At 40.4% G+C, this 27,671-nt stretch overlaps 1 protein-coding gene across 1 annotated transcript in view; it reads right to left on the reverse strand.

Moving 5' to 3' along the window:
* Positions 1-1,541: 1,541 nt before the first annotated feature.
* The window catches only part of LOC124776680 (probable glutamate--tRNA ligase, mitochondrial), an 89,007-nt gene continuing 62,877 nt past the window's right edge, over positions 1,542-27,671 (reverse strand). Inside the window, exons 8-9 of the mRNA XM_047251783.1 lie at positions 5,307-5,467; positions 1,542-1,890 (exon numbers count right to left, since the gene is read on the reverse strand). Coding sequence (XP_047107739.1) covers positions 1,795-1,890; positions 5,307-5,467 — 257 coding nt within the window. The 3' untranslated portion in view covers positions 1,542-1,794. The remainder of the gene's footprint in view (positions 1,891-5,306; positions 5,468-27,671) is intronic.

The raw sequence follows: 27,671 nt of genomic DNA on the forward strand, positions 1-27,671 counted from the left end.
TCTACTGAAAAAAAAGGGGGGGGGGGGGTTAAGTACAACACTAATTGCTGTAAATATTGTAGCCGACAGGTGCACAATTGCGTTTCACAATTCTTTGATTTCACTGTTCACAACTACCAATATACACAGTTAATACGGCCGGTTAACTACAGGCAATTTTCGATAAGCCTCATTAATGAGTTGCAGGCAAACATCAGCATACAGCTACAATAGTTTACTGTTGAATATCTATGAGCAGTAAAAACCGAACCACACAGTTCACAGTTCTTGCAGAATAATATGGTATGTATTGAACAGACACTATTTGAGTTACACTTATTCCACAGTTAAGTTGAAGCATTGTTGTTGATCTAACCAATATGGGTTCATCTGAAAATCAGCTGTGGACTGTCTGTCTTGGGACCAAAAATCGGGCCTTTATGTTTCATCGCAATAATAGTACTGAAACTATACATTGTTTGATGTTTAATTTACAGACATTACAATTAAAACATTACTCATTAAATTAACTGAATACATCGAAAAATTGGTTGTTTTTAATAGTTTCTTCTACCAAGAGCATTAAGCCAAATTATTTAACTGATGAAATTAACAGATATAGTTATTAAAAACATTACTTTTGATGAAGCTGGACATTACCTTGGAATCAATTAAGAGCTGGCTTTGCTAACATGTTTTCAAATAGAGCCAAATAAATACTTGAAGAATCTTACTGATTCTTTTTCCAAATGTTTATCACTATTACAGAACTTATATTTGTTTGTAAGTCAACAACAGAATTCAAGTCAGGAAACAATTACCGATTTCACCCTATGATAAAAGATATTAACTAGAAATAGTCAGAATAAATTAGAAAATCAATTTTATACATAAAACTAAGCACAAAATTAGATCTGGTGTTATATTCTTTAAAACTGAGGGCCAACTTTTCTCTTTTCTCAAAATGCAGGTTATACTTATGTATGTTAATGGTAATTAGTAAAAAAAAATAATTTAAGGAAGCAGATGGCAAAACAGTAGAGGAAGTAAAAAGATCCCAGCTTGCTTTGTCACATGCTCATATAAACTCACAACCCCTAATAAAGTATCAGTATTCAGATAACAATATGGTTTCTACCGATGCTACTCAACATTTGCACTTGTGTATCACTTTAGTTGTCACAGGAGGCTCTACAAAAGCTGGGGCTGTGTCAATACATTGCTGACCACTTGAATCATGTACAAGCACATTACTTTATATCCCCTCACTGCAGTCAAAAATTTCATATATTTTGGCAGTTTCCGTTCATTCTACACAGGCTGTTCTTTTCACACTTCATCAATTAACGTTTATGTGAATGTTTCTATTGTCATCTTAGCATTCTCGATTTGAAGTGTTAATTTTTATCAAATGCACTTACACTTGGGACAAGTGAAGAAGTATACAAAGGGCCATAATTTTATTACTGATGATGTAAAATACTTTCTTTAGAAAAGAGCACATAGTGGCCCAAAAGAGCATTGCAAATCAATATGCTGATAAGATGTATGGTGCTTCTTTATTGTATCACATATACATAAAATGTCTGTAATGAACAGAATATTACAATGAGTAAGTTATAGAAAGCTGCTGGAGAGCTTTGTTTTCTTTGCTGTATTACTATATCACGATAACAATAATGTTGGTACTCAGATACTGTTACTGCTGAAAACTTAATGTTACTGTTATTGTCCAATGAAAATCAATGTATTAGATTTTTGATCATTCCATTCACATGATCACATCATGAATCACACATATGAGAAACAACAGAATCATTCCTGTTTCAGCAAAGGTAAAGCATGTTGCAGTCTGGAAACCGTCCTTTCTGGTCCAAGCATTTCCATCATCTCAGCAACACCTGGACCTTCCTAAAACACATACAAGGCAAAAGAAAAATCATGAAAAAACCAAGGAAAAAATCAGGTTTTATGTTATGCAAGAACTGAATTTCTATCACTAATTTTTAAGACCTTCATCCACAAATCAGTCAAAAAGACTCAACTAAATGTTAATTACCTGATCTACACTTCCAGAGAAAATCTGGAATAATTTTGACTGCTCAAATCAGCATTAAAATTATTCCAATAGAATTTATTTTTGCAACATACATAAGAGTCAACTACTTTCTGGTTTTTCACAAATTCTTTCATACCAGAATCTGATACATTAATGTCTCAGAAGGTAATTAAACACATGCTGCAAAAGACAGCTGAGCTGATGGAAAGAAACTCTCTTTCTAAACAAAAAACTGCCATCGAAAACATTTAAAATGAAAAAAATTGAAGAAACTGGGTGACTTTTGTAAGATCAGCGTACACAAAATGGCATGTAAATAGGTAATTTTGCTCTGTGACAATAATTTAGATACATTGTAATGAATAGTGAAAATTTAAGAGAACAGGCCATGCAAGCCAACATAGGGAAAAGTGATACAGTCATTAGAAAATAATAATTATGGTGATATACTATGTTCTGAAAATACAGTTGTTTGCAGATTCTACACTATTTTGTCAAAGATATGTTGCCCTGATCTGGGAACCAAGTGCTGTAAATAAATTTCCTCAACTGGCTGCGAAAATAGTACATATGATGAGGTCGGTTTACGTTACAGAACTGGTGGGAAAAAAAGACATATGAAGGCAATGTGAGACTCATTTTAAATCATCATCTATATAAATAAAAATGTAAATGTATGTTTGTTCAAAATCATGTATCTCCAAAAATTCTTGACTGATTGCTTTCAAATTTTGATACAATGTTGCATTTGAATATTCAAAATGTTTTTATGTATCTACTGGAATGTCATCTGGTATATATGTAATATATCGGTAATAAAAGGGGAAACATTACAAAAATGTAAACATTGGTTTGTTCAAACACAGTTCTTGATCGATTGCTCTAAAGTACTGACGCAACATTGAATTCTAATACAGGCATTGTAGTGATTCGAGAATTTCCACGTAAATTCTGGAACCACTCGACCTTCTGCCACCTCGAACACGCGATGTTTGAAGAATAGGTGAGAGAGAGAGCCTATTTACTGTGCAACACATGTCTGTGTGTGTAGGATGGACGTTTACAGTGAGAAGACAAGAGTTGCGTCAGACGAGCAATGCCGACAACTGTTTGCCGCTCTACCATGGTAGAGCACTTGCCGCAAAAGGCAAAGGTCCCGAGTTCGAGTCTTGGTCGGGCATACAGTTTTAATCTGCCAGGAAGTTTCATATCAGAGCACACTCCACTGCAGAGTGAAAATCTCATTCTGGAAACATCCCCCAGGCTGTGGCTAAGCCATGTCTCCGTAGTATCCTTTCTTTCAGGAGTGCTAGTTCTGCAAGGTTCGCAGGAGAGCTTCTGTAAAGTTTGGAAGGTAGGAGACGAGATACTGGCAGAAGTAAAGCTGTGAGGGCCGGGCATGAGTAGTGCTTCAGTAGCTCAGATGGTAGAGCACTTGCCTGCAAAAGGCAAAGGTCACGAGTTTGAGTCTCGGTCAGGCACACAGTTTTAATCTGCCAGGAAGTTTCATCCCTGTTTATTATTACTCATGTGACTTAAGTGATCATTTTATATTCTCACTTAAAGATTTCAGATATAGATGTTTAAGTATATATAAAAAATACAAAATACAAAGAAACAAACATACAAAAATTTTATACTGAATATCCAGGTCTCTTAACCAGTCCTCCAATATTAGTATCACTAAATGCAGTTCACTGAGCTCGTTAAAGAATTTTGTAATAAACTTTCATCAGTCACATGCTGCATAGTTTGCACAGCAAGCCCACAGTTGCACTTTGAGGAATCCTTGAACTCTCCCTCCACCAAACACCCTGTATGGAATTGATTCACAGCTGCCCATGCCAGTTCTGCAGGATATAATCACCAATGAATGGCTTTAGCTAGATATGGTATACTTGAAGGAACTTTCAGATTCTCTTCCTCACCAAAGTGATGTCATTATCAAGGCTACAGTAATGTCACACAGAGTTATTGTCATGTCCCCTGGGGGTGACTGATATTTTTGTCTGGTGTGTTTATCTTATAGAATGACATACTAGTCACAATGCCGTTACTCCACAACGTGTAACTGTGGAATCCACAAAGTTACAGAATGCTGTGACAGTTTGTCCTCTGAGGAAGTATGCAGAACCATCCAGCCATTTCACTGATAACACACTCTCTACATATAATCACACCGTTCACTGGCTGGTAATTATGATCCATATTTTGTATTTTTCACTATCCAATTCTTTGTACATATTGTAAAACTGACACCTTTTAGATATCACATTTAATACTAGTCACAATTATTCAACAACACAACTCACATCTGTAATTTCATAGATACTATGAAAATGTTTTATTTTATGAATGTATTTAAATTAGCATAACATTACTAAAATTGAGAATAATTATGCAAAATCCAAGGTGAGTGCTCTTGAACAGTCATTAAGTTTCAATATGGAGATGATAAATGTGCAGCTGCAAGTCCATATTTGCTTTCTCACTTTATTACTCAGAATTTTACCTTTAAAATAAAGTATTTAATCCATTACAATGACCATTCCCATTGAGATACCCATAAAACACAATACAATAATATAGAAGTGAATTGCGCTTGCAGTTCATTTGAAGGTAAAGTGAATGATTGATTTTTTTTTTATAGATTGGTAGTTTAGTAGGAAATAAAAGTCTATTCCCACTGAAACAGCAATTAAATTGAAACATGAGTGGGATGACTTCAAAACTGCAATTGCAACTTGTCCACAAAGAAACTCCTTGAAATACAGTGATTTAACACACTGGTTCCTACTCAGCATAGAATGTGAAGAGCATCTGAAATACGCGAGTTTCCATAGGAGCCTAACAATCATCTAAACTATAAAGGTAGCCATCACATGAACTGTTAGTTACAGTGGTCAAACAACTAGTTATAAATGAGAAATCCAGAAATAAAATGCTACTGTTTATAGGCTGATCACCTAGGTTTACCAAGAAAAGTTAAGATTGATTGCAATATGTACAATAGCACAACATTAAAAAATTTTTCGTACTTTCCACAAGCAAGTCCACAGAATAATTTTCAATGATACTTGAATTGTAAGCTATGTGACACATTTTACAATGACAGTATAAAACAGAAGTATGTGTAAAGTAAAATATTTGTTTTGTCTTTTAAGTTTATATTCTTTGCAAAATGTACTCCTAATGTACTTCACATTCATACTTTGAAGTGTACATTTAGAAAATCATAAATATTAAAACCATAAAGATCTAACAGTACCTTTAAGCCACTAAGAATATGCCGGAGAACTCTCATGAAGTTACTGAAGGATATCCTTTTCTCAGATGCAAATTTTCGTAGCAGTGCTTTCAAATTATTCTTCTGGAAATCATCTTTCAATTGTTCCTTTGACAGGTACGCTATTAGTTCCTGAAGAATACCTAATAATAATAATAATAATAATAATAATATAACAACATCTAGTAAAAGTATAATGGCTGTCCAGTAATTCAGTCACAAATAAAGCAAAAACAATTCTTATTTAGAAGCACAATAATAAAATATGATCAATCCTAGTTCCTGAAAATACTGAGTGTTAATGATCATTGAAAGATGTGATGAATAGAAATTACTAGATAGAAATTTTTTCCATTTTCTGTGTAGTGCTATTTTCTGTGCTCTCTCTCCTGTCTGTCTTTCCTCAATTGTTTCCAGTTTCTCACTTTTGTTTAAGTTATGAATGGAACCTGAGCTATTCAGATCCTTCCCTCGACCTCCAGTTTTTCTGAATTATGGAGATGGATGTTATTCTTGCAACACATCCTGTGCTCCCATATCCTTTTTGTGCTCAATTTCTGTTAAACCAGTGTACCCACACCCTCCACCCAAGAGTTTCCCCTTCCATTGTTCCATCATCTCCACCCAATTTACATATCTCCTACATTGCGCTCTGCTCCCCCACCCGCTCTGACACTGTGCATCACACGTCAAGCCTGTATACCTGCCACCCCTCCCTTCCACATTCCTAGCCAGCAAACCAGCTGTCTCCCTCTGAGCCACTTGCTATCCATCCACACCCCCTCATCCTGCCTCCTGCCTCTCTGCCCCCCCTACTCATCCCACCAGATACAACTGCGAGGAGGACTGATTTTGAAAGCTAGCACATTTTCTCTCTCTTTTGTGTGTGCCTGTCGATTTCTCGATGCTGCCCTATTTGGTGAGTGGACTCCTTTGCTCCTAAATTATGAACATTACTAAGGCTACACAAGTGAAGTCAAAGACTGCCTTGGAAAAGAAATTTTACACATGATGTTGAGCATAACAATATGAAACTGAATTAAGCCTATATATATATATATATATATATATATATATATATATATATATATAATGGAAGGAAACATTCCACGTGGGAAAAATTATATATAAAACAAAGATGAGGTGACTTACCGAACAAAAGCGCTGGCAGGTCGATAGACACACAAACAAACAAACACAAACACACACACAAAATTCAAGCTTTCGCAACAAACTGTTGCCTCATCAGGAAAGAGGGAAGGAGAGGGGAAGACGAAAGGAAGTGGGTTTTAAGGGAGAGGGTAAGGAGTCATTCCAATCCCGGGAGCGGAAAGACTTACCTTAGGGGGAAAAAAGGACAGGTATACACTCGCACACACACACATATCCATGGATATGTGTGTGTGTGCGAGTGTATACCTGTCCTTTTTTCCCCCTAAGGTAAGTCTTTCCGCTCCCGGGATTGGAATGACTCCTTACCCTCTCCCTTAAAACCCACTTCCTTTCGTCTTCCCCTCTCCTTCCCTCTTTCCTGATGAGGCAACAGTTTGTTGCGAAAGCTTGAATTTTGTGTGTGTGTTTGTGTTTGTTTGTGTGTCTATCGACCTGCCAGCGCTTTTGTTCGGTAAGTCACCTCATCTTTGTTTTTTTTTATATATATATATATATATATAATGGAAGGAAACATTCCACGTGGGAAAAATTATATATAAAAACAAAGATGAGGTGACTTACCGAACAAAAGCGCTGGCAGGTCGATAGACACACAAACAAACACAAACATACACACAAAATTCAAGCTTTCGCAACAAACTGTTGCCTCATCAGGAAAGAGGGAAGGAGAGGGGAAGACGAAAGGAAGTGGGTTTTAAGGGAGAGGGTAAGGAGTCATTCCAATCCCGGGAGCGGAAAGACTTACCTTAGGGGGAAAAAAGGACAGGTATACACTCGCACACACGCACATATCCATCCACACATACAGACACAAGCAGACATATTTAAAGGCAGCCCAAACTCTTTGCCTTTAAATATGTCTGCTTGTGTCTGTATGTGTGGATGGATATGTGCGTGTGTGCGAGTGTATACCTGTCCTTTTTTCCCCCTAAGGTAAGTCTTTCCGCTCCCGGGATTGGAATGACTCCTTACCCTCTCCCTTAAAACCCACTTCCTTTCGTCTTCCCCTCTCCTTCCCTCTTTCCTGATGAGGCAACAGTTTGTTGCGAAAGCTTGAATTTTGTGTGTATGTTTGTGTTTGTTTGTGTGTCTATCGACCTGCCAGCGCTTTTGTTATATATATATATATATATATATATATATATATATATATATATATATATATATATATATATATCACCAATATAAAAAATAATTATAATTTTAATTTCAATTGATATTAGTGATGGAGTAATGGCCAGGATGGAAAAGAATGGTGGATTAAATCAGCTGTGATTTTTTAATAATCCATCACACCATTTCATAAATCATGAGTAATTTAAATCTGAACAATGTAGGAAAAGACAGATTGCTACTTTCCATGAAGAAGACATGGCAAGTTGCAGACAGCACAATTAAAAGACATTTACATAAAGCTTTCCACTACATTCTTCATCATTAAAAGAGAGACAAACACCATTCACACACACAAGCAAACACACCTCACGCACACACAACGACCAACTCCAGTGTCTCGGACTGGAATGCAACTATCGTGTGGGATGCAAGCAGCAATCAGGAGGGGGTGAGGAAGAGGAATGAATAGTTGTGTATGGGTGGTGAGAGAGATGAATGCTGCCTGGTGAAGTGTGCAGGGACTATAATATCAACAGGTGCAGCGTCAGAAAGTTCTGAGGTAGGGAGGTGGGGAAAAAAAGGAGCAAAAATGGAGAGGAACAGGGAACAACAGGAAAAGGTGTTGGCACACGGCTGCAAATAAACAGGGTGGGAGATGAGACGGGGGAGGACATGAGAGGGCAGAGGGGGTGGAAACTGTTGGGTGAAGGGTGTGGGGACAGTATGTTACCGCAGGTTGGCACCGGGATAATTGTGAGAGCGGAAAATGTATTGTATGGATAACTCCCATCTTCACAGATCAAAAAGGCTTGTGGCGGAGGAGAGACTCCAGATGGCTCTGGTAGTGTAGTTGTCACTGATTCAAGTGCGTTACATTCAGCTACATTTGTGTCACAGGGTCGTCTACTTTGCTCTTGGCCACAGTTTAGCGGTGGCCTTTCATCCGGGTGGACAGCTGGTTGGTAGTCACACCAATATAACAAGCGTGCAATGATTACAGCAGAGCTGGTAAATGAAATGGCTGCTTTCACAGATGGCTCAGCCACTGATGGGGTAGGATATACCTGTGACAGGGCTGGAGTGGGAAGAGCTGGGTTGGTGGATTGGGCAGGTTTTACACCTTGCTCTTCCATGGAGATATGATCCTTGGGGGCAAGGGTTTGGGGTTGGTAGTGGCTTAGGGATGGACTAGGATGTTGGGCAATGGAACACCACTTTGAGAGGGGTGGGATGGATCTCAGGTCTCATTTCAGGGCATGATGATAGGTCATCAAAGCCTTGGTGAAGGATGTGGTTCAGTTGTTCCAGTCCGGGTGGAAATGGGTCATGAAAGGCACACTCCTTTGTGGCTTGTTCTTGGAGATGGTGGGAAGAGTGGGGGTGTGAGATGAAATGGCACGGGAGATCTGTTTGCAGACTAGGGCTGGGAGATAGTGACCGTCTGTGAAGGCCTTGGTGAGACCCTCAGCAGACCGAGCAAGGGAGTTTTTGTCACTGCACATGTGCAATCTCCAGGCGGCCAGGCTGTATGGGAGGGATTTACTGGTGTCGAAGGGATGAGAGCTGTCAAAATGCAGGTACCGTTGGTGATTTGTGAGATAAATGTGGACAGGGGAGGGTGGCAAGTTGGGTTGAGAAGGACCGTGTGAAGTGGATGGAAGAGAAGGTGTTGCGGCTGCAAAGGAACGAAGACAGGGTGTCTTGGCCCTGAGTCCAGAGCATGAAGATATTATCAATGAACCTGAACCAGACTGGGGGTTTGGTGTTTTGAGAGGCTACGAAGGTCTCCTCTGGATGGCTCACAAAAACGGTGACACAGGAGCGTGCCATGCGGGTGCCCATGGCTGTGCCACAGATTTGTTTACATACCTTACCTTCAAATGGGAAGTAACTGCAGGTTAGGATGAAGTTAGTGAGATGTATGAGGAAAGAGGTAGTGATTTTGGAGTCTGAAGGACGCTGGGGAAGGAAGTGTTCAATAACATTAAGACCATTGGCAAGAGGGATGTTGGTGTATAGGCAGATGGCATCAACAGTGACAAGGAATCCAGTTGGTAAAGGGATGGGTGTGATGGAGAGTCAGTCAAGGAAAAGGTTGGTGTCTTTGAATTGTTAGGCTAGATTACAGACAACTGATTGGAGGTGTTGGTCAATGAGGGTAAAATTCTTTCAGTGGGGGCACAATAACCAACCACAATGGGACAGCCAGGATTGTTGGGTTTGTGGATTTTGGGGAGCATGTAGAAGGTGGGAGTGAGGAAGGTGAGGAGGAAAATGGAGTCAGGGGAGATGTTCTGGGAAGGGCCTAAGGCTTTAAGCAGGGATTGGAGTTTGTGTTGGACTTCTGGGATGGGATCACTTTGGCAGAAGGCTTCTGGCAGGTAGTCACTGCAGTTCATGACAGTGACAGAGCCTTTGTCTGCAGGATTTGTTTTGAGATTGTGTGTAGCTGTTATTTCTTCTACTGAAAGGCTGGTGTTCTGAGGGAGGGTTCTTGGGAAGGATGGTGGCAAGGAATTCCTGGAAGGTGACCAACAAATGGTTAGGTGGAAAGGGGGGGGAGGAGGATCACAGTTGGATGGTGATATGAACCAGAAGAGGGAGGGTTCTATGTTGGAATTAGGGTGGTTTTGGTTGCAGGATTGGTGATAAAGAAGTGCTTCCATTGCAGGGATTGGGAGAAGGAGAGAAGGTGTTTGACAAGCCCAGCATGGTTATATGTGGGTGTAGGGCTAAATGTGAGGCCTTCGGATAGCACTGAAACTTCTGTGGAGCTGAGGATTTTGCTGGAAAGGTTAACAACAGTGTTAAAGGAATGTTTTTGCTCAGGATATAGTGGAGAGTTGGTAAGGAATTTTGGGGGTGTGGCAAGTTGGAAAGGTCAGCTAGGCGGGGTTTAGCTGCTATGAGGGACGGGACAAGGAGGAATATTGTGGGTGCAATAGGTGTTGGATAGTGGTGCCCCGTGGTGGCAGTAGGAAGTCAGCAGGTTAAATAACTTATGGAGGCAATGTCTGGAATGTTCTTCCAGGTGCTGGAGAGCACATGTAGATATATGGAGTATGGATTGCAGGTTAGTAGTATCCTGCAGCGGGAGCAGAGGTGGTTCTGGGATGCCTGTGCCATGGAGATCTGTTTTTGTAGTACCAGGTTTGTGAGGGCCAGGGATTGGCAGAATCTGAAAAGGTGTAGGTTACTGTGAAAGGAGGGATGGATCCAGAGACAGGAATCTTAACAGTTAGTCCATCTGAGGGGATTCTATCGTTTAGGCAGCATTTGAGAAACAAGATATGGGACAAGGTTTTAGCAATTTAAATTTTGATAGTCATGCATAAATTTGAGCCCTGTCCCTCCTGCACTTGTCTCATGCATGTATCTAGCCTGCAAAAAATCTGTGGCTTATTCAAAGCACACATCGTAAGTGTCAACAGATTGCCGGAACAGCTTGCTAGTCTTTTTGACATGTACATTGACCATTGTATATACAGTATAATGAACTGATCCACATTTACTGTTCACATTAGGGATACACAACTGAGTGATGTATAATCCTTATTTATATATCTAAAAACAAAGATGATGTGACTTGCCAAACAAAAGCGCTGGCACGTCGATAGACACACAAACAAACACAAACATACACACAAAATTCAAGCTTTCGCAACAAACTGTTGCCTCATCAGGAAAGAGGGAAGGAGAGGGAAAGACGAAAGGATATGGGTTTTAAGGGAGAGGGTAAGGAGTCATTCCAATCCCGGGAGCGGAAAGACTTACCTTAGGGGGAAAAAAGGACGGGTATACACTCGCACACACACACATATCCATCCACACATATACAGACACAAGCAGACATACACTTCTTACTGCATCATTATTATCAGTGCTAACAGCTGAAGGCTGTTGCGTGCTGCTTTGCTCTGCTTGACTCATCCTAAACATTGCCCTAGTTAAAACCATATAAATGTTCTACTGTCACTATATATAACTCCCTTCTACTGTCACTATATGTAACTCCGTTCACACAAGAGTACTTCTGTGTCTACTTTCTTAATGATGTCTGCTTGTGTCTGTATATGTGTGGATGGATATGTGTGTGTGTGTGTGCGAGTGTATACCCGTCCTTTTTTCCCCCTAAAAGTTTTTCCGCTCCCAGGATTGGAATGACTACTTACCCTCTCCCTTAAAACCCATATCCTTTCATCTTTCCCTCTCCTTCCCTCTTTCCTGATGAGGCAACAGTTTGTTGTGAAAGCTTGAATTTTGTGTGTTTGTTTGTGTGTCTATCGACGTGCCAGCGCTTTCGTTTGGTAAGTCACATCATCTTTGTTTTTAGATATATTTTTCACATGTGGAATGTTTCCCTCTATTAATTCATAATCCTTATTTATTTTTACTTGTAATTCACATAGCCTCCTGTAAGAGAAGAAATTGCTACTCCATATGTTTTAATGAATGTTTCAAACATTGTATCAAGGAAATCCTGAGATGAGAGTCACTAAAGAATAAGTGAAAATAAGTGTGATTACAAAATGTAAAAGACCAAGAAAGGCAAGTTTTCATTACAAATGGTGTAAGGCACTCTTGCAATATCTATTTTGGGTTTAGCTTTTATGTGAAAGATGCAATGAAGGAAGAGTAAGTAAATTTTGACAGAGGAATAAAAATGCAAGAGCAAAACAAACCAAATGCAAGAGCAAAACAAACCAATGCCAAGATTCACATATAACTTAGACACTTGGAATCAAGATAAGGAAGACTTAAAGAGAGTAAAGTTTATTCAATTTTGAGCATCAGTAGTATGTTAATTATTTTATGAGTAGCTATCGTAGCTTGTTCACCTTCCAGCACTCAAGCAAATCAGAGGATTTTTCAAGCACTGACCTTGGGCTGCCTGTGAAAATTGCAAGAATATATAAAGAACATCTTTTACAGCATGCAGTAACATTTTCACTACAGTTTAAACTTACGTGCTGTAGCAGAATATGAAAATGGAAACCTTGTTTTTGCAAGCACTATATTTCCAATGTTATCAGCACGCACCTCACAGGATGACAACTTGTTGCTTTCAATAAAATTCTTCTGGGTATGTGGCAACATTGTCAACGTGTAAGATTTTTCCATGTTTCAGGGAGAAGTTTCTTTGGGACAAAATAAAATAAATATCACAGAGTCTGACTTAACTATAGTTTTGGCATTGTTACCGAGATTACACATGTTACTGTATGTGGAGTGCATGATGCAAATGGCATTTTCTGATAATTTGAAACGGTATGCTGGATGAGATACAAGGCAGGCAGGAAATAAGTGACAAGTTGAAACTTTGGGTTGGTCCATGAGGCATGAATGGATAACATAACTGGTAGTACACTGTGCACAAAAATGTTAATGCAAGAACATTGGCAGTAGAGACTACTATATAATTTCCATTAGATCTAGGAGAAGTCCGATTGAGAAATGACAGAAAACAGACTCATAACTTAATTTTCACAGGTATTATTTTGTGTGACTACTTATCACAGTTTACTTTCTTACAGAATATTCACCAACATGTGCCTTCAGTACACTGTGACTCTGTGATAGAGAGCAGTAGGTACACTATGTGATCAAAAGTATCCGGGCAACCCCAAAAACATACATTTTTGATATTAGGTGCATTGTGCTGCCACCTACTGCCAGGTACTCCAGATCAGCGATCTCAGTAGTCATTAGACATCATGGGAGAGCAGAATGGGGTGCTCTGTGAAACTAACGGACATCGGACATGGTCAGGTGATTGGGTGTCACTTGTGTTACACGTCTGTACGCAAGAGTTCCACACTTTTAAACATCCCTAGGTCCACTGTTTCTAATGTGATAGTGAAGTGGAAATGTGAAGGGACATGTACAGCACAAAAGTGTACAGGTCGACCTCATCTGTTGACTGACAGAGACTGCCGACAGTTGATGAGGGTCGTAATGTGTAATAGACAGACATCTATCCAGACCATCACACAGAAATTCCAAACTGCATCAGGATCCATGGTAAGTAATATGGCCAGTTAGGCAGGAGGTGAGAAAATTTGGATTTCATGGTTGAGTGGCTGCTCATAAGCCAATCACCACGCCAGTAAATGCCAAACGACACGTCTCCTGATGTAAGGAGCATAAACACTGGACGATTCAACAGTAAAAAAGTGTTGTGTGGAGTGGCGAATCATGGTACACAATGTGGCGATCTGATGGCAGGATGTGGGTATGACGAATGCCATGTGAAAGTCATCTGCCAACATGTGTAGTGCCAACAGTAAAATTCAGAGGTGGTATTGTTATGGTGTGGTTGTATTTTTCATGGAGGGGACTTGCTCCCTTGTTGTTTTGCATGGCACTATCACAGCCCAGGCCTACACTGATGTTGTAAGCACCTTCTTGCTTCTCACTGTTGAAGAGCGATTCGGGGATGGCAATTGCATCTTTCAACACGATCAAGCACCTGTTCATAATGCACAGCCTGTGGTGGAGTGGTTGCACGACAGTAACATCCCTGTAATGGCCTGGCCTGCACAAGAGTCCTGACCTGAATCCTATAGAACACCTTCGGGATGGTTTGGAACGCAACCTTCATGCCAGGCCTCACCGACCGACATCAATACCTCTCCTCAGTGCAGCACTCCATGGAGAATGGGCTGTCATTCCCCAAGAAACCTTCCAGCACCTGATTGAACACATGCCTGCGAGAGTGGAAGATGATATCAACGCTAAGGGTGGGTGAACACCATATTGAATGCCAGCATTACTGATGGAGGGCGCCATGAACTTTTAAGCCATTTTCAGCGAGGTTTCCAGACACTTTTGATCACATAGTGTATCTGACGTTCTCGCAATTGCAGACCATCTGAGATTATCAGAGGGACCTGTGACTGAATATCTTTCACAGGTTTCATCTACTGTTATAATAATTGTATTTGCTATTAAAGGACTCAGCCCAAAATAAAACTGAGTCTAGGTTTGTCCATGATGCTCCGTATATGCCAGAAGTAGGTTACACAAAAGATGTTTCTTAATCATAGGCAGTACATTCAACAGAACAAATTTGCCTGAATGATTTGTAACCAGGTTTTCTTTCTTTCTTTCTTTTTCTTTAAATCTGGAGATTTTTTGATGACTACAGTTTCTGCATCCTCTATGCTATAGGTGCCCATCTTGTCCATAATACATCATTCACTATGGACATCAGGTAAGGTTTATTCTGTGGTGCAAGCTGTTGCAACACTTCCAAATGGATGCCACTGGGTTTGGTCAATTCGGCTTTCTTTAACTTGAGTACAGCTTCTTCATATGCAAGGTTCAAATGGCTCTGAGCACTATGGGACTTAACATCTGAGGTCATCAGTCCCCAAGAACCTAGAACTACTTAAACCTAACTAACCTAAGGACATCACACACATCCATGCCCTAGGCAGGATTTGAACCTGCGACTGTAGCAGTTGCGCGGTTCTGGACTGAAGCGCCTCGAACCGCTCGTCCACAGCAGCCGGCTCCACATGCAAGGGGTAAAATGACACTTCCTTGTTTAAAGTTTCTGTCTTTTGTTTTTGTTCTTATTTAACTAACAATGATTGTCATCACATAAGGGTTGATGCATTGAGTACTCCGCAGCATAAAGACCCACTACAATCCTAGTGTGATTTCTTAGATGTCTGTTGTCAGTCTTACTTGTTAAGCCTTATATCTCCACTGGACATTGATACAGAGGTCAGCAATTAACATGTGAGTCACCAGTCCACACATTATCACAGTGAAGCAAACAGCGGACAAAGCCCTACTCTGGGCTGGCAGCAGTGGTATATACTCTGACTGGTCTGTTACCATAAGGGCTACACACGGAAGATATTTGTGCATTTAAAAAAGGTCAAAGTAGGAAGCACACAACTTCCACCATTACACACTAGTGAAAGATATTGCTAAGAACTCAAGAAAATTCTAGTCCTACATAAAGTCGCTAAGTGGGTCAAAGGCTTCTATTCATTCGTTCATCGAACAGTCCGGTGTAGCAACAGAAGACAGCAAAGAGAAAGCTGAAGCTAAACTTTATGTTTAAAAACGTCATTTACACAGGAGGATCATATTGAGTGATTGACTGTCACACACTCCTGATGGACTACACAGAAATGGACATCCCTGGTATTGAGAAGTAACTGGAAAAAGCTGAAAACAAAGAAGTACTGGTCTGGATGGAATCTCAATTCAATTTTACAGAGAATACTCTTCAGCATTGATCACTCAAGTACCTTGCATTTATTGTGAATCCATTGCCCAGTGCAAAGTCCCAAACAACTGGAAAGAATACCGTATTTACTCGAATCCAAGCCGCACTTTTTTTTCCGGTTTTTGTAATCCAAAAAACCGCCTACGGCTTAGAATCGAGTACAAAGCAAGCGAAGTTCTAAAAAATGTTGGTAGGTGCCGCCGCAACTAACTTCTGCCGTCGAATATATGTAGCGCTACACAGGCATGCTTTGTAGACACAAAGATAAATACTGGCGCCAAAACCTCTGCGTCAGCAAATAAATTTAAAAAAAGGATGGAAGACGAGCTTTCTTTTCTCCGCCCTGAGTTTCGACCACTGCATTTTCATACATTATCCAACGAAGTAAATACAAATTCCGTATTGTTCATCTTCGAATGTGGCAGAATTTTAATGTACTACGAAAATCCGACAGGCAAGACTGTTTGGGATGTTTGTCAATATGGCCAGCTCTACGTTCTGAATTTTTTCCTAGCTGTGAGAAGAGATGGTTGCTAATAGGAACCTGACGAAATGTGAATCACATGCAGTATTCTCTTCACCATAAGAAAGAATATGGATATAAACATTTTGCCATGTATCCTTTCGTGTTTGCTGCTATCTCATTTAAATCCTGTCTGCCTAATAAACTACGTAACTAGAGTGAGACAACAGCAAATGCGGAAGAATATACATATCGTGTTATGTTTATATTTGTATTATTCTTATGCCTAATAGTGATACAGTCAGAAATAAAGCACGGCAACTGACTACATTTTTAAATCTAAGATGACTCTAATTTCTGTGCAGAATTTGATGTACTAAAGAAGCGGCCGCGAAGATTTTCAAATGGAGAATAATTTTCGCCTAACTCTCGTTCAGAACATGTTCTATCATACGCAGTCTATTATTTGGTTCTTGTTAATCATTATCAAAGAAAGCAGCAGTGTAAGTAACAACAGTTTCGCTAATGAGACGATTCCTCTCTCTTTTTTTTAATTGTAAGCAGCGGTAGCGTGCACAAAAGCAAGCCATGCCGCGAGCGGCAACAGGCCGTAAACACGCACTATCAGAAAGCGACAAACAATGCATGACACAGTACAGTACTGCATTTTCAGCTTAGAGTGACGTAAACACCTATAACAAAGAAAACGGCACTTATCAGATCAAAGCAAAATAAGCAATTGATTCAAACCAGACGAAGCACGTGAGAAAGGAAGGGTACCCGTATAAATACGGATGGAGCGCCTGACGCATAGCAATGGCTACCTGGTAAAGCTTAACTGCTAAGCTTACGACTCGAACCAAACTACTGTAGCTGCATCGTCATTCATTCAACCTAAATTGTGTCTCGTATTACAATGGACCAACTTTGTTTCGATTTGGAGGTGCGGCCTAAAACTTTTCTCCCCCCTTGAATTTCGAGTCTCAAATTTCATGTGCGGCTTTGATTTGGGAAATTTTTTTTCCTTTATTTCGAGTCTCATTTTTCAGGTGCGGCTTAGATTCGAGTGTGGCTTAGATTCGAGTAAATACAGTAAGAACGGTCCTCTAAAATCGCTGACCAATATCCTTAAAGTTGGTTTGCTGCAGAATTCATGATCATATTCTAAGTTTCCATATAATAAATTTCCTTGAAACACAAAAGCTTCTGTCCACAAATCAGCACAAATTGAGAAAGCACTGCTCACGAGAAACTCAGTTTTCCCTTTTCTACACGATATCCTCCTGTGAACCATGGATGGAGTTCCAACAGGTATATTTCATATGCCTAGATTTCCAGAAAGCATTTGACATGGTACCTCACCATAGACTGTTAGAGAGAATCCAAGCATAAGGAACAGGTTCTCAGACATTCAAATGAGTTGAAGACTTTCTGAGTAACAAAACCTAGTACACTGAACTGGATGCCGTGCATTCACAAGAGCAAAGATATCATCAGGAGGGCCCCAGGGAAGTGTGTTTGCTGTGTGAGGCAACGGGCGAGTTTTGGCGCCCTGGAAATATTCTAAGTTCGGAGTTGGCGTGGCCGCGCTGGGGCCTCTCGGCAGGTCACAGCCCGGCAGCAACCGTGTGGTGCCGAATGTTAGCTTAGCAAGAGGAGTAGCCACCAGCGCGTGGTTCAGCTGCGTGGCTGGGAATTCCATGGTGACGCTGTATTGATGAAGGAGACACGCTGGGAGTGCCAAAGATGGTGGACTTTGTGAAATATTAATGGTGGACTTTTCACATTTCATATAGAAATTAATAGTAGCCAGATGAATCACGATACCTCAAAAAGAAACATGTACATTACCATTATCTGCATGGCGATTCTGATGGTGTAATCAGATTTTCAATATCTTCATTAGTTTAAAGTTTAGTATTTGACTGTAAATTATACAAGTAACACCCAGCAACGAATTTCCAAAATCTAAACAGCTCATCCGATTTCGTCGATCAACGTGTCTTTAGAAAGTTATTAGTGTAAACCTAAATTGGTATGAATTACAGGCATATAACTTGAATAGAACAAGAGTTATTGGAGTTCAAAGTTGCCAATTACTGTCAATCGCGTCAGGCCGTAAGTACTCCACAGTTACACAAAAAAATGGTAGCAGCATGCATATAAATATATTTATTCATCTATGTCTTTGTTTATATCTGATATAACTATTCATGAAGAAATTGCTTAAATATTTACTGTGTTTTAGAAAGCACAGAGACATTATGCTACTGGCCTACCTTTTGTTCTATTCCTTTGATATATGTTTATTTAATTTGTTTATGTATCTAATAATGTGTGTTAAAGTGTGTTTATGGTCCAGCTGTAGAAATATTTATTTAATTTCATGTTATTTAAATGTAAATCCAGTATTTCGAATGTGTTTCATTATGTTTTTGTGGATGCGTTGGCTTGAAGACATGGCATGAGCGCTCTAGCCAATCGCAGCACTCGTGAATGGGGAGACTGGATGGAAGTAGGAGAAGAGTTCTGAGCAGGACAACAGGACACAGGGAGTCCGGGACAGTACAGCACGAGGGACGCACAGTCGCGGAAAAGACTTCGAGAGTGGAGCAGTTTGTGCATGGTAGCAGGAGAGAGAAATATTTCGGAGTGCCAACTTGTGCTCTTGTGTGATTTCCGTGGCTTCTGCAGTGAAGACATAGTACGCATTTAGAAGTGAATATCTCGCGAGCTATGTTGTTGTTCATAACTAATTATGTGAAGTAGAAATCTACAACACCAATAAGTGTTTTGAAGTAATAAAGGGTATTAAAGGTATTTCCACTATCGTACTCATCATTTAGAGTCATTAAAATAGTACCTGCAGAATTTATTTAATTGCTATCTTCCATTTATAAATGTCTATATTATGTTCAAAACTGGCAACTGCCGAATGATAAGGAACCTTCGACCATTCAATTCATGTGTATATTCATATTGTATACTGTAGACTCAGCAGTATTTGGCTTGTAATACGGCAACTACATATCCCAGCCCCTAGACAACAAAACCAGCCAAAACTTTGAATATTTCAACTCTGAGTCAGAGGGTACATAGTTGAGGGTCACCACAACATTTCATTTCATTATTTGGAAAGACCGCAGCTGATGATGCAATTGTGTACAGTAAAGTTTCATCATCAACTAACTGTAGAGTGATACAAGACATCTTAGACAGGATTCCTCTTTGGTGTGATGAATGGCAACTTCCTCTAAATGTAGGGAATGTACACCAATGACATGCATAGAAGAAGCACTCATGGAATGTTTGAATACAGTATTCGTGGTGTTGCTGCTCAACTCTGTCATGCCATTTTAATATTTAGGCGTAACGTTGCAAAGTGATATGAAGTAGGGCAAGTACATAAGTCAGATTCAGGGAAGGCAGATAGTGCACTCTAGTTTATTGAGAGAATTCTACGAAACTGTAGGTCATCTATAAAGGAGACTACATGCAGAACACTTGTGTAACTTGTTCTTGGATACTGTTTGAGCATCAGAGATTCTCACCAGGTAATTTAAAGGAAAACATCAAAGATATTCTGCGGTGTGCTGCTAAATTTGTTGCCAGTGGGTTTGGTCAATGTTTGGGTGTTGCGGAAATGTTCCATGAACTCAAATAGGAAGTCTTGGAGGGAAGACAATGTTCTTTTTGGGAAATATCACTGAGAAAGTTTAGAGAACTGGCATTTGCAACCGACTGCACAACAATTCTACTGCTACCATTGTGTACCTTGCATAGGGGCCACAAAGACAAGACTTGGGAAATTAATGTTCGTATAGAGGCATGTACACAGTTGTTTCTCCCTTGCTTCATCTGCGACTGGAACAAAAAGGGGAAGACAAGTAATGGTACAAGGTACTCTTTGCTATACACCATTTGGTGGCTTGTGGGGTATATCTGTAGATAGTAAATTGTTTTCTTCTGATCTTGTTGTCATGAACACATCATGGACATAAAATTTTCATCTGATTAATGAGTGGATATCAAAAGGAAGTGTGTTTATCATCGCTGTCAATAGGATTTCCTTATTCTTCATATAATGAGCGGATTGTGTTAGAAAAGGACTGTGGAAGCTCATGACAAACTGGGAGTAATTGGTTTTGTTAATGACACTAAAGAAGTATAATAGAATTTGTATTTTGTGACTGTGAAGTAGTAACCCTGTCCATAATTTCACAAGGATCTGTAATACTCTAGCTACAATAATTCATATTAGTATTGTGCAGGTGTTATTTACAATGCAGTACACTATGCAAAACTCCTTCCGTTACTGCAACTCTTCCATTTGCCTTCCCTACTACAGATTTCTCTTTTCAGTATTTCACCTGAAGCAGTCTATGTATGATATGTTGCCAAGATCTGGTTCGTTGCGTTACAAAGTAACATTTTTGTTGTAAATACGAGGGTAGTCAACTATTATCCGCAAAGTAGTTACAAAATTTTATTGTAATAAAATAGGAAACTTCCAAGAACATCATTTTTCAACGTAGTGTCCTTGCGTTTCAACGCACTTGGTCCATCGTTGTACAAGCTTCCTGATGCCCTCATAAAGGACAGTTCTCGGTTGAGCTGTGAGCCAGGAATGCACCACTTCTCACTGCTTCATCTGAGGCAAATCAATGCCTGTTTGAGTGGACCAAACAAGTGATAGTCAGAAGGTGCAAGGTCGGGACTATGGAACCAAACTGCTGAGGTCATTGGTCCCTAGGCTTACAAACTACTTAACCTGACATAAACTAACTTACGCTAAGGACAACACACACACCCACGCCCGAGGAGGACTCGAACCTCTGATAGTGGGAGCCACGCAAACCGTGGCAAGGCACCTCAGACTGCGTGGCTACCCCATGCAGTGAGAAATTAGGGCTTGTATGGAGACGTACAGACAGTTATTTTTCCCTTGTTCTATTTATGAGTGAAACACAAAAGGAAAGACTAGTAGTGGTACAAAGCACCCTCCAACGTGCATCATACGGTGGCTTGCAGACTATCTATGTAGATGCAGATGAAATAATGAGGAGTGCCTCACTCAACCCAAGAAGAAACACACAACTGGTGGAGCCAATGGGGAGGTAAATTTAAAATTTTAAGCTTTTGAATTTTTTAACACTTCAAGTTTTGTGAAATAAAAATATTATTAATAACATATTTATGTACAGAATTAATATGCTTGACCTTAGTATCAATATAAGCCAAATTAGGAATTATTTGCTAAAGAAAATGGCAGTATGTAAAAACAACCAACCAAAAAGCTTCTCAGTGAAGTATAGTGATGTAACGAATACTGAAGAACAATTTTTTGGCAATCCCTGGTGAGTTTTGGGAGAAAATAGAGTGCAGTTAACTAGAAAAATGACCACATTTATTCTCTACTGCGACAGCTGTGTTCAATATTTCTATATCTTTCCAAACACTCGTTCAAAAATAATTAGCTGATGATGTGCAGTCGGCAGGTATGATATCTGCTGGAGTCGATCTGTTGAGTACAGGGCAGAAAAGACACAGTGAAGTGAGTGATATCTGATCATACAATGCACGCTTTGATGGCCAGTATTGGTATCCTTGATGATTTTTGTTTTGCGATCTTAGGAAGCAGTCTGATAATGTCACAAACCGACCTTTGCGTAGATCTGTGTAACTACCTTGGCTTACTGAGCCTGTTTAAGTTTGAATATGCTGTCTGATTCTTTACAGCTTCTGATTAAGTCTTCAGCATTGGGAGACGAAATGTAGATAAAGAAATATGCCTTTGATCACAGCCTAAAGCTTATGAAAGTAAAATCACTAAACTGACTTTCAATAGCATCCCATAACTGTGACCATCAAAGTTCAATTAGACTGCTTTTGACTGCTTTTCTCATTATATAACTCTGCCATGTTAAATGTAAAATTACTGTTGAAACACCATAACTAATCTTCTGGTACAATGTTGAATGTTTCCCTTTAATTCTGAGAGGTTGAGCGTTACTTTTCAGCATCAATATCTGGTTTGATGTACTCAGTGGTCGAATTGCTCAAAGTGGTAGAAACTGTCTTGTCAAATGGTGAAATGATTCCAAAATTATGAGAACATCTTTCATATCATATATAACCTTGAACAGTAAATTATACTACCCCCCCCCCCCCCCCCCCCCCCGTAATACCCAACAGATCTGGCATGGAACGGAGTGGGGGCAGGAGACCCACATATTCTGGTGAGAAAAGAGTGATATATCAGTAGCTAAGACAGTGGCTTGTGGCAGTAGCTGAGACAGAGCCACCCCTCACAGACGGTAACATAGAAAGTGTTTCCCAAGCTGTCTTCCACTGTGCCCCTTGTCCTCAGCTGTAGGCACTGTTTTGTGCACTGTCTTTAAGATAGAGTAAGGATGGCCTGTGAGAATTTAACGATACCCGATAGCTGTGGAACAGTACACATTTCCACCTTGTGAACAACTTCACAGGTATGACTGTGGGAGTGATATTGTACGGTAACAATCACAATAACATAATGACAGGAAGTCTGATTGCTAAATTATTCTCATGATGTCAGGGAAAAAAAAGGTGGGAATTTAAGGAGATGGGACCTGGATAAACTGAAAGAACCAGAGGTTGTACATAGTTTCAGGGAGAGCATAAGGGACCAATTGACAGGAATGGGGGAAAGAAATACAGTAGAAGACGAATGGGTAGCTCTGAGGGATGAAGTAGTGAAGGCAGCAGAGGATCAAGTAGGTAAAAAGACGAGTGCTAGTAGAAATCCTTGGGTAGCAGAAGAAGTATTGAATTTAATTGATGAAAGGAGAAAATATAAAAATGCAGTAAATGAAGCAGGCAAAAAGGAATACAAACGTCTCAAAAATGAGATCAACAGGAAGTACAAAATGGCTAAGCAGGCATGGCTAGAGGACAAATGTAAGGGTGTAGAGGCTTATCTCACTAGGGGTAAGATAGATACAGCCTACAGGAAAATTAAAGGGACCTTTGGAGAAAAGAGAGCCACTTGTATGGATATCAAGAGCTCAGATGGAAACCCAGTGCTAAGCAAAGAGGGGAAAGCAGAAAGGTGGAAGGAGTATATAGAGGGTCCATACAAGGACGATGTACTTGAGGACAATATTATGGAAATGGAAGAGGATGTAGATGAAGATGAAATGGGAGATACGATTCTGCATGAAGAGTTTGACAGAGCACTGAAAGATCTGAGTCGAAACAAGGCCCCGGGAGTAGACAACATTCCATTAGAACTACTGACGGCCTTGGGAGAGCCAGTCCTGACAAAACTCTACCATCTGGCGAGCAAGATGTATGAGACAGGCGAAATACCCTCTGACTTCAAGAAGAATATAATAATTCCAATCCCAAAGAAAGCAGGTGTTGACAGATGTGAAAATTACCGAACTATCAGTTTAATAAGCCAGAGCTGCAAAATACTAACGCGAATTATTTACAGACAAATGGAAGATCAGTTTGGATTCTGTAGAAATGTTGGAACACGTGAGGCAATACTGACCTTACGACTTATCTTAGAAGAAAGATTAAGGAAAGGCAAACCTACGTTTCTAATATTTGTAAACTTAGAGAAAGCTTTTGACAATGTTGACTGGAATACTCTCTTTCAAATTCTAAAGGTGGCGGGGGTAAAATACAGGGAGCGAAAGGCTATTTACAATTTGTACAGAAATTAGATGGCACTTATAAGAATCGAGGGGCATGAAAGGGAAGCAGTGGTTGGGAAGGGAGTGAGACAGGGTTGTAGCCTCTCCCCGATGTTATTCAATCTGTATATTGAGCAAGCAGTAAAGGAAACAAAAGAAAAATTTGGAGTAGGTATTAAAATCCAGGGAGAAGAAATAAAAACTTTGACGTTCGCCGATGACATTGTAATTCTGTCAGAGACAGCAAAGGACTTGGAAGAGCAGTGGAACGGAATGGACAGTGTCTTGAAAGGAGGATAGAAGATGAACATCAACAAAAGTAAAACGAGGATAATGGAATTAAGTCGGGTGATGCTGAGGGAATTAGATTAGGAAATGAGACTCTTAAAGTAGTAAAGGAGTTTTGCTATTTAGGGATCAAAATAACTGATGATGGTCGAAGTAGAGAGGATATAAAATGTAGACTGGCAATGGCAAGGAAAGCGTTTCTGAAGGAGAGAAATATGTTAACATCGAGTATAGATTTAAGTGTCAGGAAGTTGTTTTTGAAAGTATTTGCATGGAGTGTAGCCATGTATGGAAGTGAAACATGGACAATAAATAGTTTGGACAAGAAGGTAATAGAAGCTTTCGAAATGTGGTGCTACAGAAGAATGTTGAAGATTAGATGAGTGATCAAGTAACTAATGAGGAGGTATTGAATAGGATTGGGGAGAAGAGAAGTTTGTGGCACAACTTGACTAGAAGAAGGGATCAGTTGGCAGGACAGGGATCACAAATTTAGCATTGGAGGGCAGTGTGGAGGGTAAAAATTGTACACTAAGCATATTCATAAGGATGTAGGTTGCAGTAGGTACTGGGTGATTAAGGAGCTTGCACAGGATAGATTAGCATGGAGAGCTGCATCAAACCAGTCTGAGGACTGAAGACCACAACAACAACAAAAGATTTTTATTTGAATTGTAACATCAACTAAAGTCAGAAGAGTTACAAGAAGCATTGTCATGACAGTGTGATTTTGTACAATACACTCATGACATATAAAAGACACCATGAAAAAGGTAAAATAGTAGCTGCAATATAACACAGTTGACCCGTATCAACTAAATAATACATTAGGGTGGAATAAATGTTTTGTGCCACATGTACTATGGACAGAGACACTAACTTGCCACTAAAAGATTCCTCCTACAGAGTGAGCAGGCTTCTTAACTTCCACCATCATACATGTTCCACAGCAGCTTTGCCTCTCCCAGCAGAAAAATTCTGTGACCGACTTGGCGGAATACACTGTAACAGGCTGATGCAAGAAACCACAGTACGGGAGCTGGTTAAATATTTTTGCATAAGGAATGCTAAGCTGAATTTGCTGACACTACAGGCACCATTTCTGCAAACTGAACTTGCTACACCAACACAGCATAGTGGGCTGTGAAATTGTTGAGATAGTTCAAAAACTGGGCAGTGATGTTACGTTTCCCAATTGCCACACATTGCACCTCAGTTGTAATTTCAGAGAGAGAAGTTCCACTTTTAAGAACTAATTATGGACTGAGTTCATATAAAGACTGCCCATTTTAGACAGGCTGTATCAATTGCTGCCAGCAGTCAACTATGAAGGAAAGTCAGTGCCAGTCTACAACTACAAACGGGTCAACAAGCTGTCACAGCCAGATACTTTCTCCACTAGCTGCACACCTGCTGTCTGCAGTAAGTATGAATAGAGCTGACTTGGTGCCCTCCAACCAGAAGGCCACATGTTGGGTACCATCCATCTGCTTCTGGCCACTTACCTTATGGAGATCATGGTTCATGCACCGACCACCTAGCCCTCCATCCATCTTCACTTGTGTGGGAAACTCTGTCATCACCTGCCATCACCTGTGCAGGCACACATCACTGCTGTGAACCACTGCCATTTATGCTGGAGTCTACAGTTTCATTCTGCCCCCTCCAACATGCCCCACACTGAGCTGTCGATGTGGTTGCCCACTCCAGCTGCTGCACACTGCCCTGCTGCCCAGAGTGATACCACACGTTGGCCGTGACAAGTGAACTTTTGCTGACTGAAGTCAGCTTCACTGACCGAGTCCATCCTGTGCCTTGAGGGACTTTCATTGCCATCTAGCACTGACCTCAATGCACTCTGCCATGGAAAAAAAACCATTATACACAATGTAATCAAAATTAATTGGACACCTGGCTGAAAATGACTTACAAGTTCGTGGCGCCCTCCATGAGTGATGCTGGAATTCAATATGGTGTTGGTGCACCCTTAGCCTTGATGACAGCTTTCACTCTGACAGGCATACATTCAACCAGGTGCCGGAAGGTTTCTTGGGGAATGGCAGCCCATTCTCCATGGAGTGCTGCACTGAGGAGAGGTATCAATGTCAGTCGGTGAGGCCTGGCATGAAGGCAGCGTTACAAAACATCCCACAGGTGTTCTATAGGATTCAGGTCAGGACTCTGTGCAGGCCAGTCCATTACAGGGATATTATTGTCGTGTAACCACTTCGCCACAGACTGTGAATTTTGAACAGGTGCTCAATCACGTTGAAAGATCCAATTGCCATCCCCGAATTGATCTTCAACAGTGGGAAGCAAGAAGGTGCTTAAAACATCAATGCAGGTCTGTGCTGTGACAGTGCCACGCAAAACAACAAGGGGTGCAAGTCCCCTCCGTGAAAAACACAACCACACCATAACACCACCGCCTCTGAATTTTACAGTTGCCACTACACACACTGGCAGATGACGTTCACCGGGCATTCGCCATACCCACATCCTGCCATCGGATCGCCACATTGTGTACCGTGATTCATCACTCCACACAACCTTTTTCCACAGTTAAATCATCCAACGTTTACGCTCCTTACATCAGGTGATGCGTCATTTGGCATTTACCGGCATGATGTGTGGATTATGAGCAGCTGCTTGACCATGAAATCCAAATTTTCTAACCTCCTGCCTAACTGGCCATAGTACTTACAGTGGATCCTGAAGCAGTTTGGAATTCCTGTGTGATGGTCTGGATAGATGTCTTCCTGTTACACATTAGGACCCTCTTCAACAGCCGGCAGTATATGTCAGTCAACAGATGAGGTCTGCCTGTACGCTTTTGTGCTGTACGTGTCCCTTCACATTTCCACTTCACTATCACATCAGAAACAGTAGACCTAGGGATGTTAGGAGTGTGGAAATCTCACATACAGATGTATGACACAAGTGACACCTAATCACCTGAACACGTTCAATTCCATGAGTTCTGTGGAGCGCATCATGCTCCTCTCTCACGATGTCTAATGACTACTGAGGTCACTGATATGGAGCACCTGGCAGTAGATGGCAGCACAATGCACCTAATAAAAACATATGTTTTTGGGGGGGGGGGGGGGGGTGTCCAGATACTTTTTATCACATAGTATATGAAAATGTTATTTTCATGATGGTACATTTGGCATCCACCCGGTACCTACAAACCACACTGCTAGGGTAGCGAACTGCAGGCCTTCCCTCACTACTAGCACTCCAGTTCCAACATCCACTATAGAGTTCATTCACCTTGATCTCTACACACAATTATGTCAATACTACTATAAAAAATAAAAGGTCTAGATGTTTTCTGGCAGTTAATACCGTATGATGTAGAAATGGTCTATTTTAGC

This window comes from Schistocerca piceifrons, chromosome 2 (genome assembly GCF_021461385.2).
Source record: "Schistocerca piceifrons isolate TAMUIC-IGC-003096 chromosome 2, iqSchPice1.1, whole genome shotgun sequence".
Lineage (NCBI taxonomy): Eukaryota > Metazoa > Arthropoda > Insecta > Orthoptera > Acrididae > Schistocerca > Schistocerca piceifrons.